Here is a 14,736-nt window from a genome sequence, read left to right on the forward strand (position 1 = left end):
CCCCTGTGAGGGCCTACGATGGTATTTACTTAGCTGATTACCAGTTACTCTTCCCCATTGTATAGTAGACTGGTTCCCTGAGAGGAGGGATTCTTTTCTTACTCATCGGTGTGTCCTCTTTAGTAAACATCACTTATCAGTTAACTTTTGCTGCATAAAACCCCCACGCCTTATGAATTCAAACCACAAACATTTATTATTTCTCACAATTCCACAGATCATCTGTACAATTTGTTTTTTGTTTTTGTTTTTTTTTTGTTTTGTTCATGCTTAGCCTGTGCTATACCATTGAGCTACACCTCCAGCCCCTGTCCACACAATTCTTACTGTCTTATTACTGGAGCTGGATGTGGTCCAGGATGACTTCCCTCATGTGTCTTGAGGTTGACAACCTGTTGATCTGGGGGAAAGAGTTCAACTGGGCTGATTCTTTTCTGTTCCACATGGCCTCTTCTTCTCCAGTAGGCTGGCCCTCTTTTTACTTGATGGACTCAGCTCCATACAACAGTAAGACTGCATAAGTCATCACCAAACCTCTGCTTGTGTCACATTTACTGATGTCCCATTTGCCAAAGCAAGTTAAAAGGTCAAGATCATATACAAGGGATGGAGATATACTTCACCTCTTGATAGAGGGCTGAAAGTCCACTTGATCAAGAGGAATTTATGGCCATTTTCCCAATTCACTATCAGAATCTTGCATTATGCTTGGCACATAGTAGGTCATCAAGAATGTTTACTGCAAGAATTAAGAGGTGAAGTCTATTCAAATGCTGCCTGTGTCTACCACCCCCATCTCCTGGAACATCTACATCTGTTCTTCTCTTCCATGTAAAATTTTATCTAGTGGCTTGGAAAGTTGGTTGTCCTTAACTTTAATACGGATGGTGCTCTTCTGAGAATTGTAGCTCACATTGGTTATCTTGGCCTCCAATGCTGGAGTTCTGCATACCCTGCTGAGTTGTGTGCTATGTCCCCACTCAGAGTCTACTCTTTGAACTGATCAGGAAAAGTGAAAACCTTTGTCTACCAAAGTATGGTCAACCTTAACTCATGGCACCTCCTTCTGCAAGTTGCTGCCATTCGGAGACCCCACATGGCTTCTTCCTGCATAACTCCACTCAAGGTGTGAACCTCACCAAGAGAATTCTGGTAGAATCCAGAACCTTCAATGGAGTTCTAAACATACTAGAAAGCTAGAAGGGGAGATGAAAAAGAAACAAACAACAAAAACGATAATTTTTTAAAATCACCATTTAGATCTCGTAGCTGCTGAGTTCTTCCTTGTTTTACTGTGACTTTGCCCAGAGAAAAGGCAAAACAGAAACATAAAGATACTCCATGTAAAAAAAGATCCATAGCATTTTGAGGCACGGTCTGGTGAGTGAGGAGCAGTGGTACTCTCACAGAATAAAAAAGGTGGAGTTGGAAAAGGCGAGAGAATCTTCAGATTTGATTAGCTCATCGAGGGCCTGGTAAGTCCCCACCAGGAAGCCCACGAAGCCCAGGATGCTGATGAGGGCGTCCTTGGCGATGGTGAGGGGGCTCATGCCCTCTGAGTAGTAGGTGGTGATCTCCAGCATTGGGGGGATGATGAGGGCCAGGGCGCTGCTGCTCACGGAGCCCACCAGGGAGAGGACCAGGTCCAGGCGGGGGATGAGGATGGCCAAGATGCCTATGAGAGATGACAGGGATGGAGATGGAGAATCTCAGGCTTAGCCGAGTTCTAAGAGTTTGTTCTTTAAATTCTCTTTAAACAAACCAGATGTTTCTCAGGAATTTAGCTACAGAAAGTAAAAAATCAAAAGACCTCTAATACCTCTAATAATACTCCTTCGAGGTTACACATTAAAAATTTGATGCATCTCCTCCCAGTTGTTCAAATATATACACTCATATTGTTGGGAGGAAAAAAGTTTTTCTCTACTAACTTAGGTTCAGTGGTTGCAGGTCTGCAGATTTAACTGACAACCAAGAGATTAGCAAGAAAAAAAAAGTTTATTTATGAGTTCCAGAAACGTCATAGGAATTGGCTTTCAGACCAGCCAAAGACATGGATTTATGTAACCATATAATAAAGGGAACTGGAAAGTATGACAGTTTCTGAGAGTCATAAGCAATTGGCTAGTCCAGTGACAAAGGTTTGTCTCTAGCTATAAAACTCCTAGAGAAAGACTTATGGGGGCTGTATTTTTCAGGATGTCCCATTTAAGTCAGCAAAAGAAGTTTAGATGATGCTATTTTCTGCAGCTTCTGATTGTGCAAATGTTTTTAGCTTACAATAGTCTATATGCCACCAAAGTGACATTTTTAATGTTGGCCCAAATTTATGCAACATTATGAGGGTCAAACCTGTGGACCCACTCGCAGCCCAGTTTCATTGTCTGCCTTGGAAGTAGAGGGCACTGGCTTCAGACTTAGATGACTTGGGTTCAGATCCCACATTTACTGTCCAATTATTGACTACATGATGCCCCAGTTTCCTCTTTTGTAAAGTAGGGCATAGCATAGTTCTACTTTATGAGAGTTCCCACAGGGACTGAATAAAATATTATGAAATATGGACTAGAAAATGCTTAGCAATAATGCCTGACATGCAATGTTCAATTAATGTCTTCTGATTATTTGATAAGCTGCTCTCGTTTCCTTTGGCTATCTAATTAGGGTACATGTAAGCATGGGGTTGTTCTTGAGGCTTAAAGGAATTAATACATGTAAAGCTTAAGACCCAGAAATACAGTAAGAGATTACTGAGGGCTGGTTTTCATGATTATCCTCCACCATTTGACTGATTCCTGATAAACTTCAAGAAAAGGTCAACTGGAACATTGTGCTCTGCTGTCTACTCACAAGTCAGGCAGACCAGGGCAAGGCGGATGGACAGGTCCACAGGCAGTGTCCAGCGCTTCGACACCCGGGAGACAGTAAAGGGGATGATGATTTCCACAGGGACGTAGAACTGCAGGGCGTAGGTGCACAGGATTCCAATGATGTAGAGGAGCTTGACCGACTGGTATAGCCTGCAAGACAAATCAGAGCAATGCTCTCCAGTGCCACTGCACTCTGACACCTGGGCTCCTAGAAATAATCACCTTTGATCTTGGAAAAACCCCTTAAGCTACTATCTGAAAATGATGGAGAGGGATCTTCTAAGATTCCAGAGAAAATTACATCAGACCATGCAGTAAAAATAGAGTTAAGCACAATGGATTCAGGTAGAAGGATCATCTCTAAATGAAATGCCAAGAATCTTGAGCATGTATATTAACAATACCTTCACAAACCACTTGATGCTCAGTTTCAGATATTAGGAAAGACAGGCTCAAGCCAGATAATTTCCCAGGGTGAGAACTGGCAAGTGGCTAAGACCAAAAAGCCCTGGTCTTTAGACTTTAATCCTTTGTGATCTCTCTGTCCTCAGGAATTCTCTGGATTCCCCCAAATTCTTGGCATATAATAGGCCATCAACAAATGCTTCTGACTGGTTGAGAGAACTACAGATTGCCAAATCCTCTGGGGAAGCGATAGTCTATAAATGGAATTGTATGGAGGCTAGGAGTGAGTGAGGAGATCAGTAAAGGAGAAATTAGATTATTTGCAGACTTAGCTAGGGCAGAGAAGAGGCCTCAGGGAAGGTTGAGTTCCATCAAAGTTTTGTTAGATCTGTGGAGATATGAATAATCCCCTTTCATCCACTAATGTTATAGATCCATCACCCATGTTTAAGAAGTGTGTGTACATGCACAGACAAGAACACATGCGCTCACATTTGTGTGTGTGTGTGTGTGTGTGTGTGTGTGCACATGTGTATTTAGGTCATTCCTTAAAAAGGGTAACTTCCATGTTTCTGTGTTTCTTACACTCCTCCTGCTTTCTGGAACACCCTGTTTACTCCATTTTCAAAGGTCCAAACCCCACTGATATTTTGAAATTCCATTCTTTCGAGTGGTACCACGTACCAGATGCTTTTAGATATCATCCAACTTAACCCCCATGGCAATCTACCTTCTAGATGAGAACACTGAAGCTGAGAGAGGTTGATTCAATCACCCACAAGGACAAGCAAGTAGGCAGTCCTACCGTCCAGTGGGACTTGGCCCCAGGAGCAGCCGCGTTGTCTTGTTGGACAACCAGTTTCCTGCTGACTCATTCTGGTGTTCCCTCTTTCCTCAGAAGTCCCAGGCCTGTCTGCTGCTCTAGAAGGTTTCCTTTTCTGGTATATGTAATAGTTTGCATACATATACTACTGTCTACCATTGGATTACAAGTGGCTGAAGCTCCAAGATCATAATCCACACTTGTTCACAGCCTCACGTATCTAGAGTGGTATCTGTATATAATTTGCATGCAGTAACAGGTTGTTGAATGACACTTATCACCTTGGGAAAAGGAGCCCCAGTTTAGGCAAATAAGGTCTCCAAGTGACTGCTTAAAAAAAAAAAAAAAAAAGAGTCACTCTATAATTAATGCCATCCCCTTTTGTGGGACAAAATGCTGCAAAATGCTATGTGGCTTCACATGTCTATTTAAATATAGCACTATTGATGTCTGTGGCACCTAATGCCATGAACTGGGCATTTGGACAGAAAATTTTTACAGATTACAGTGCCCCCCCCCCCCAGGTTGATTCTTGTTCTGCGCTGTTTTCTTAGTCGCCCTGATTTGTGATGTGGACCGTTGGTTGAGATAAGCAAGCCTTGGCCCCACGCCCTAGTGAATGGCATTGGAAGTGCTGCCACCTACAGGCTGTTCTCTCCCTCCCGCCTTCCTCCAGTGCGTCTCCCTGATCTCCTCAGGTGACCCAAGACTCTCACTTCTGTCCTCCCTTCTTAGAGCATGTCCTCCTTCACACTTAGATATCAAGCCCTAACTCAACTTGGGAAGCTGTTGAAGAAGGAACTCTGGAGCCCAAGGTTCCAATAACAACTGCACTTCTCCGTGTAGGAGTCCCTCTGAACCTTGGTGTTCCAGCTGTGAACGAAGAGGAAGAGATCTACATTTCCATCCATCCCTCAATCCCCGCCACTTATGAAGGTACCAGCAGTTGGGCAGGTTAAGGGTTATGCTGGCCTTGATGTCATCTCCAAACCGCAGGTAGCCCAGAGCCCCGATGCTGATGTACAGGGCAGTGATGATGGACATCCCCAAAGACAGGATGGCTGGAAAGCGGCGGGCATCCCTCATCTTGTTTTCCAGAGGCAGGACCTACAAAAACATCACAGTGTAAGGAGGAAGGAGGAGAAAAAAGAAAACAAACAAACCATGAACATAAAGAAGTGAAATCCATGTCACTTTGGGATTTATAACAAAAGAAGTGGAAGCAGGGACTTCAAGAGATAGCTGTACTCATGTTCATATATCCATGTACTATACTATATCCAGTACTAATATCCATGCAGTGGAATATTATTCAGCCTTTAAAATGTAGAAAATCAATTTTTTTTTTTGTATGGGGGATTGAACTCAAGGGTGCTTAAACACTGAGCCACATCGCCAATTCTTTTTTATATTTTATTTAGAAACGGGGTCTCTCTGAGTTTCTTAGGGCCTCACTAAATTGCTTAGGCTGGCTTTGAACCGGTGATCCTCCTGCCTCAACCTCCTGAGTCACTGGGATTACAGGTGTGTGCCACTGCACCTGGTCAAAATGTAGGAAATTCTGACACATACTACAACATTGAGGACATTACACTGAGTGAAATAAACCCCAAAGTGACAGATACCACATGGTTCCACTTTTTTAGGAGGTCTTGCAGTAGCCAGGAATATGGAGACAGAAAATAGAATGGGGGTTTCCAGGGGTTGGAAGGAGGAGGGAATTGTGAGTTCAGAATTTCAGTTTTACAAGATGAAAGATTTCTGGAGACAGATGGTGGTGATGGTTCCATAACAATGTGGTTGTACTTAATACCACTGAACTGCACTCCTGAAGGTGGTTAAGATGTGAGTTTGTGTTTGGTATATTTAAAGGGAAAAGGTGAAATAAAGAAAAGGGGGAGGGGAGGAGAAAGAGGAAGTGGAGGAAAGGGATAGCAAAGGGTGGGGAAAGGTGGGGGACAGTGAAAAAAAGAAAAAAGAGAAAGGCCCAAGTCACACGATGATCTGGGACCACTGTGAGCTGGAAGGACCCTTCAGGTTATGCAGATGAAGTATCTCAGCACCCTGCGACAGCTGGATCTGGCCAGTAGGTGCATTTTATTCAGACAGCTTAGTCTTCTATTTACTTTTGTTAACATGTATTTATTGCACATACTAATGGAGTTCAGTGTGATATTCCCACACATGCATACAATATGCACTCTTCAAATCCAACCTCCCTTCTTCTATTCCTCCCCTTCTAGTCACTAGTAATCACTATTCTATTTTCAGGTTGACAATTTTTGTAGCATACATGTATGAGAGAGAACATAGAGTACTTGTCTTTCTCTGCCTGACTTATTTTATTTAACATAATTACCTCCAGTTCCATCCATTTTGCTGCAAGTGACAGGATTTCTTTCTTCTTCATGGCTGAATAATTCCTCATTGTGTTGTGTGTATTTTTTTTTCTTTATCCATTCATTTGTTGTAGGGCACCTTGATTGATTCCACTGTTAGCTATTGCAAATAAAATATAGGGTGTGCAGGTACCTCCTGGTATGCTGATTTCATTTTCTTTGGATATATACCCAGAAGTGGGATAGCTGGATCATATGGTAGATCTATTTATTAGTTTTTTGAAGAAACTTCATACTGTTTTCCATAGTGGCTATACTAATTTATATTTTCAGCAATTCTGTATACAGGTTTGCTTTTCTCCACATCCCACAGCATTTGTTATCATTGCTTTTTCATAATAACCATTCTGAGCTGAGATGATACCTCTGAGTAGTTTGGGTTTGCATCTCCCTGATGGCTTAGAGATGCTGACTGTTTTTACACTCATTTATTTGCCACACATCTATTTTACACATTTATTCTGTACTATTTCTTTTGAGAAGTGTCTGTTCAAATTATTTTCCCAGTTTTTGAATTGATTTACTTGTTCTTTTAAAAAAAAATTTTTTTGTAGTTGTAGGTGGACAGGATACCTTTATTCTACTCGTTTTATTTTTATGTGGTGCTAAGGATTAAACCCAGTGCCTCACACATGCCAGGCAAGTGCTCTACCACTGAGCTACAGCCCCAGTCCTTACTTGTTGTTTCGATGTTTTTTGAGTTCTTTATATATTTTGGATATTAATCCTTCATCAGATAAATGGTTAGCAAATATTTTCTCCCATTCTGTAGGTTCTTTCTTTGCTTTATTTCATTTGTGGTGCAGAAGCTTTTTAGTTGTTGTAATCCTATTTTTCAATATTTGCTTTGTTTCCTGTGCTTTGCGGGGGTGGGGGTGGGGGGCTCTTCAGTAAATCATTGCCATGTTTTCTTCTAGAAGTTTCAAAGTTTCAGGTCTTAGGTGTTTGATCCACTCTGAGTTGATTGTTGTACAGGGTAGGGTCATGTTTCAATTTTCCCCATGGACTATTTTTTAAAATATTTTCCAGGATTATTTTTTAAAATATTTTTAGTTGTAGATGGACACAATATTTTTATTTTATTTATATATTTTTATGTGGTGCAGAGGATCAAACCAGTGCCTCACACGTGCTAGGCGAGTGCTCTACCACTCGCCACAGCCTCAGCCCTTTCCAGCACTATTTATTGAAGAGGCTGTTCTTTCTCCAATGAATGTTCTTAGTGTCTTTGTTAAGAATTATTTGGTTGCAGATATAAAGGTTTATTTCTGGGATCTCTATTCTGTTGCACTGGGTAATGTGTCTATTTTTATGCCAATAAAGTTTTTTTTTAGTTCTAGTTCTGTGAATAAAGTCACTGATATTTGGATAGAGATTGCATTTAATCCGTTTATTTGGTTAATATTTTAATAATATTAATTTGGCTAGTCAATGAACATGAGAGGTTTTTCCACTTTTTTTGTGTTCTTTTCCAATTTCTTTCATTAGTGTTTGTAATTTTCATTGTAGAGGTCTCTCATTTCCTTAGTTAAGTTTCATTCCTAGATAGCTTTTTTATTTTTGTAGCTATTCAGAATGGGATGGGTTTCATGATTTCTTCCTCAGAAAATTCATTATTGGTGTATTGAAAAGCTACTGATTTTTGCATGTTGATTTTGTGTTCTGCTATCTTATTGGAATGCATGTATCAGTTCTAATAGGCTCTTGGTGGAGATATTAGTTCTTTTTTTTATTTATAAAACATGTCATTTTCAGACTTTGCACCTAACAGAAGAAAAAGTAGGTCTAAATCTCCACCATGTTGGCTTATGAACTGACTTCCTTAACAAGACTCCTAAAGTGCAAGAAGTAAAATCAATAAATAGTATGAATGCAAACTAAAAAGTTTCTTCACAGCAAAAAAAAAAAAAAAAGAAAAAGAAAAAGAAAAGAAAAAAACATAACATGAAGAGAGAGCCTATAGAATGGGAAAAAAATCTTTACCACACACACCTCAGATACACCATTAATTTCCAGGATATATAAAGAACTCAAAAAACTTAACACCAAAAAATAAATAACCCAATCAATAAATGGGCTAAGGAACTGAGCAGATGTGCCACAGAAAAAAAATACAATCAATCAATGAATACATGAAAAAATGTTCAACATCTCTAGCAATCAGAGAAATGCAAATCAAAACTATTCTAAGATTTCATGTCATTTCAATCAGAATGGCTATTATCAAGAATACAATCAATGGTATGGAGATTCCTAAGAAAACATGGAATGGACCCACCATTTGACCCAGTCATCCCACTCCTAGGTTTATACCCAAAGGACTTAAAATCAACATAAGACAGTGATGCAGTCACATCAATGTTTATAACAGCTCAATTCACAATAACTATAACTATGGAACCAAGCCCTGTAACAGATAAATGGATAAAGAAACTGTGGTATATATACACAATGGAATACTACTCAGCTTTCAAGAAGAATGAAATTATGGTATTTGCTGGTAAATGGATGGAACTGGAGAATATTATCTAAGTGAAATAAGCCAATCTCAAAGAACCAAAGGTCAAATGTTTTTTCAGATATGAGGATGCTAATTCACAATAAGGGGTCAGGGGAAGAATAGAAGTACTTCGGACTAGACAGAGGGGAGTGAAGGGAGGGGAGGGGATGTGGGGGTAGAATGATAGTAGAATGAATTGGATATTAATATCCTGTGTGCATATATGATTACATGACCTGTGTAACATCATGTACAACCAGAATGAAAAGTTACACTCCATTTACATATGCTGTGTCAAAATGCATTCTACTGTCATGTATAAGTAATTAGAACAAATTATATATATACACATTTATATATATAATTACATATATACATATAAGAATAATACCATCTGCCAACAGGGGTAATCTGACTTCTGCTCTTCCGATTTGTATGTTTTATTCATTTCTCTCACCTAAGTGCTCTAATCTAAAACTTGTGGTACCACATTAAATGAGAGCAGTTAGAGTGGACAACCTTGTCTTGCTCCTGACCTTAGAGGAAATGCTTTAGCTTTTTCCTATTCAGTATCATGCGGGCTGTGGTTTTGTCATATAGAGATTTTATATTCTTCTATAATTTGTTCATGGCTTTTTACTGTGAAAGGATGTCAAATTTTATCAAATGCTTTTTCTGCATCTATTTAGATGATCATGTGATAAATATAATAAATGTATTATATTTATTGATTTGTGTATATTGAACCATCTTTGCATCCCTAGGATGAAACCAACATTATCATGGTGGATGATCTTTTTGATGTGCTGATGAATTCTGCTAATATTTTATTGAGAATTTTGCATCCGTGTTCATCAGGGATATTGGTCCATAATTTCATGTGTGCTCTTGTGTGAGTTTGGTAACCTGGCCTATGCTGGCCTCACAGAATGAACTGGAAAAGGTTTCTTCCCTTTCAATTCTACAGAATAGTGTGAGAAGCATTGGTGTTAGTTTTTTTTAAAGTATGGTAAAATTTAGCATCTTGTCCAGTCCCAGGCTTTTCTTTTTTGGGAGACTTTATTATTATCTCATTACATGTTATAGGTTTTTCATGTTTTATGTCCCTTTGGTTCAATTTGAATAGCTCATACATATCTAGAAATCTGTCTATTCCTTCTAAATTTTCCAATGTTAGCATATAGTTTTTCATAATAATCCCTAGTGATTCTTTATATGGTATTGATTGTAATGTATCCTTTTTCATCTCTTCTTTTATTTGGGTTTTCTCTCTTTTACTTGCTTAGCCTAGATAAAGGTTCGTCAATTTTGTGTATCTTTTCAAAGAGTCAACTGTTTGTTTCATTGATGTTTTGTATTTTGTTTGTTTGTTTGTTTGTTTGTTTCTATTTCTGTTCTGAACTGTTGTTTCTATTAATTTGGGGCTTGGCTTGTTCTTCCTTTCCCAAGTCCTTAAGAGGCAGTATTGGGTTGCTTATTTGAAATCTTTCGATTTTTAAATGTAGGCACTCAATGCTATGGACTCCCCTCTTAGGACTGCTGCATCCCACAAGTTTCGGTATATTGTGTTACCACTTTCATTCGTTTTTAGAAGTTGAAGTTTTCCTTCTGAATTCCCCAGCGGCTCCACTGTTCACTCAGAGTGTGTTGTTCAGTCTCCAAGCATTCGTATGATTTCTAAAATGTCTTTTATTGTTAACTTCTAGTTGTATTCACATGATCAAAAAATAGAAGATATGACTTCAGTTTTTTAAATTTGTTATGACTGGTTTGTGGCCTAATGTAGGGGCTCTTCTAGAGAAAGCTCCAAGCATGTGTATTCTGGAGCTGTTGGATGGAATGTTCTGGAAATGTCCATTTGATCTATAGTGTGGTTTAACTCTTTTGATTCTATGTTGATTTTATTTTGTCACATGATCTGTTCACTGATGAAAGGGGGGTATTGAGATTCCCCCTTATTATTCTATTGAAGCCTCTCTCTCTCTTTAGGTCTAATATTCTTTGTTTTATAAAACTGGCACATGTAGATTTATAAATATTATATATTGTTGAGTTGATTCATCAATCACTATATAATGACCTTCTTTGTCTCTTTTTATAGTTTTTGTCTGAAATTCTATTTTAAATTCCATCTTGTGAGATATAATTGCTGCTCATTTTAGGCTTCCATTTTCTTGAAATATCATTGTCCTTCCTCTCACTTTTAGTCTGGGTCTTGTGAAGAGAATTTCAGATTATTGTTGTGTCCTGTTTTGTTTTTTGTTTTTTTAATCCAAACAGCTAATCTACCTTTTAGTTGAAGAATTTAGTCCATTGATAGTCAAGGTTATAATTATAGGTAAGGACTTATTCCTGCCATTTTGCTGATTTTCTTCTAGTTGTTTTGCATATTCTTTGTTCTTTCCTTCCTCTCTTGCTTATCTTTATGGATGGATGGTTTGTTGTTTAGATAATGTTTATTCTTTTCCATTTCTCTTCTGTGTATCTCTTCTTCTAGAGGGATTTATTGTTGCACATGTTTTCATGACTGTGTTCTTTCTTCTGCCTTGGGATGTGGGACTTCCTTACGTGTCTCTTGTCAGAATCTTCTGGTGGTCATGAAGCTGACCATGCTCTGCTCTCAGGACTGAGTGTGAGCATCACAGAGGGGTGCTCCAGCTCCTGCCCCAACCTCTCCCCATGTGGCATCTGCATCTGCAACATCGACTGGTAGGAAGACAAGTGCTTCAGGCCCCTTGCCATCGCTGGTGCCATCAGTGCCAGAGGCCCTTGCTGGCTGTTGAACTAGCATCAACAACATCCGAGGAAACTTCCATCACCCAACAGGAGCCACCAATCCTACAATGAACACCACATACCCACTGCTGACTTCACCATACCTGCCTTAATTACTAGAGTGCCGCCACTTTTCCATTACCTGCAGACACCGTGGGTCTATCTGTCTCCAACATGGTACGTACTATGCCCAAACTCACTAATCACAGCCAAAGAAGCTACAGGGAGATTACAGTACAGTGCCTGGATAGAATCAAACCAACATTACATAAAAAAGCTGACATTCCACATCACATGTTTAGGAGAAAGCTGCTTACTAAGACTACCCCCATGAAAGTATTTGAGATATCTATCTGATCTACCAGATGTGTAAATATCAATGTAGAGCATAAAATATATGGGAAAAAAGAAGGTATATGAAACTGTGAAAGAACATAACTCCCAAGCAACAGATTCCAAAGAAATTGAAGTGGATTAAATGTTTAATAGAGAATTTAAAAGAATTATTTTAGAAAAGCCCAATGACATCCAAGGAAATATAGGTAAGCAGTAAATGGAATTAGGAAGAAAATTCTGGACATGATGAAAAATTCACCAAAGAACACTCGAAACGAAGGACTCAATAAGTCAAAGACAAATACAGACCAAAACCTCATAACAGGGTAGATAAAGCAAAAGATAAAATATCTGAACCTAAATACAGGTCTTTCAAGATATCCCCTGCAGACACCACTACTCCCAACACCCCAAATAAAGAGAACACTCAAGATCTTAAGACACCATTAAGTGAATAAATATCCAGATCTGTGGAAACCTATTTAATGAAATAATAACTAAAACTTTCCCAATATGGAGAAAAAAATGGACATTCATGTACAGGAGATTTAATGAACCCAAAATACACATGACCAGAAAAGATCTTCACTGTGTCATGTTAACAGTCAAACTGTCAAAAGACAAAACAGAACATTTTAAAATCTATAGAGAAAAGCACCAAGTCACATTTCAGGACATCTGCCTTTTTTGTAGACGATTTCTCAGCAGAAACTTTGAAGATCAGGGGGAAATGAAATGATATATTCCAAGTCCTGAAAGAAAATAACTATCAACCAAGATTACTATACCCACAAGGCTATCTGTCCTCCAGCAACAAAGGAGAAATAAAGACCTCCTAATAGCAAAAACAGAGGGAATTCATGAGTACCAGCATAGTCTTAAATAATTGAATAGGAATGCCTTTAGGCACAGCAGTCTTTTCCCATCCACAGGTCTGCCTCTCACCTTCCACTGACTAAACACCTGGTCTCCTCACTTGCATTGCTTTCCAAAGGCACTGGAGTTGAAGATACCTAATTCTGGTGTAGGTCCTCCCTTTTCACTGTATAGATGGGGAGACTGAGATGCCAGGGACCCAAGGAGTTGATGACATCTGAAGAGCTTCCTGATTCTCCTAAAAGTTCATTTCCCCACACCCCAAATTCTCAATATTTTGTTCTCAGAATTCTTCCTTCAAATCCATACCTGACTCTACAAAATCCAAGTTGAGACCAAGCTGCTTCTTTGAAGGACATCTCTCTTTGGGTCTCTCATCCCGTAATTACCATTTCAGGCTCCCAGTAACTAGAGACCACCCCCACCTTGCTCTGCTCTTTGTTCAGACTGTGTGCTAAACACACCTTATATGAACCATTTAGCTAATCCTGTGCTTTGGTTCTTTGTATGAAAGAAGCAAACAAGTAAAACTTGCCTTTTGGAATTCTTTGGAGAATTAAGTGCATGCCATAGTTAGGGCTTAGTCAATGGTGGATGTTATTTTTTTTTAATACTGTGAAGACCACGACTCTAGGAAGTTGGTACTTGTATAATTATTATTTTACAGATGAGGAAAACAGTGCTTGAAAAAAAGAAAGTGACTTGTCCCAAATTATACAGCTTGGAAGTGGCAGATCTGGGCTTCAGACATGGGTTGTAGACCAGGGCTGCCCTCCAAAGTCCTGGTACTTGCTTCTACCCAATCTTGCCTGTACTCCTATAGCACTGGGGTTGCTGAGTATTAAATAGAAATTCAGCATTTCCCCCCTTGTACTGTTAAGACCTTTTTTGTCTTTTATGCACACTTGCCAGCATCCCATGCAAATGGAAGACATTGGAGGACAATATGCCATGTACGATCCTTGCTGTACCTCTTCTACTTTATTCTGGGAAAATGTTCAAGGATCATATGGAGGGCAAACAATCCAACCTGAGCTCTCCCACCCCACAACATACTTACTGCAAAAATGAACTTTTATAAAGCTAGGTCATGCTAAGTAGCTGGCTTCCTTCTCTCTCCTGTCAATCAATCAATGAAAGTGATAAATATCAGTTGATATAATGTGGAAAGGCCCCTGGGCTGAGTGCCAGATATACTGGGGATTAAGTAGCAGCTGTTTCCTAGTTCCCAGCTGTTTCCTAGTTCCTTTCCCACTCTGGGCTTGAGGTATCCTTCTGTGAAATTGGAAGCAGGATTAGAAGATAGGTAATTTTAATTCTGATAGCAATAAACATGAACACATAGCTGGCAGTCAAAAATACTTACTGAACAAATGTTATCAGCATTTTATAGTTGGGGAATTATGGTTCAGAGAATAACAATGGCCACAGCACTATTCCAGCACATTCTGTCTCCAAAATCATTCATTCCACTCCTGCTCTCTGCTTTTGCCAGGACTGTCTTAAATTCAGGACACAGAGTGCTCCCAGTTCCTTCTAGATGGGGTAAGCACTCTTTCTCTCTCTCCCCCCACCTCACTGATTATAACTAAAAACCATGGACAGAATATATAAAGTGACCACGCATCCATTGTGAAGAGGAACTAGTAGTAGGTGGATTGGGAAAGGAAGTTATAACCAGAAAAAATGATCACTCTGGTGGTGAATTTTCTGATATTTTTCCTTCCTGTATTTCCCAGTTTAAACTCAAAG

The 14,736-nt window shown here is 39.3% G+C and overlaps 1 protein-coding gene across 1 annotated transcript in view; it reads right to left on the reverse strand.

Moving 5' to 3' along the window:
• Positions 1-202: 202 nt before the first annotated feature.
• Slc36a2 (solute carrier family 36 member 2) overlaps positions 203-14,736 on the reverse strand; it is a 33,494-nt gene continuing 18,960 nt past the window's right edge. Inside the window, exons 8-10 of the mRNA XM_047555838.1 lie at positions 5,039-5,205; positions 2,851-3,020; positions 203-1,675 (exon numbers count right to left, since the gene is read on the reverse strand). Of these exons, the coding sequence (XP_047411794.1) occupies positions 1,404-1,675; positions 2,851-3,020; positions 5,039-5,205 (609 nt within the window). The 3' untranslated portion in view covers positions 203-1,403. The remainder of the gene's footprint in view (positions 1,676-2,850; positions 3,021-5,038; positions 5,206-14,736) is intronic.

The sequence above is a fragment of the Sciurus carolinensis genome, chromosome 6, assembly GCF_902686445.1.
Source record: "Sciurus carolinensis chromosome 6, mSciCar1.2, whole genome shotgun sequence".
NCBI classification, from domain to species: Eukaryota; Metazoa; Chordata; class Mammalia; order Rodentia; family Sciuridae; genus Sciurus; species Sciurus carolinensis.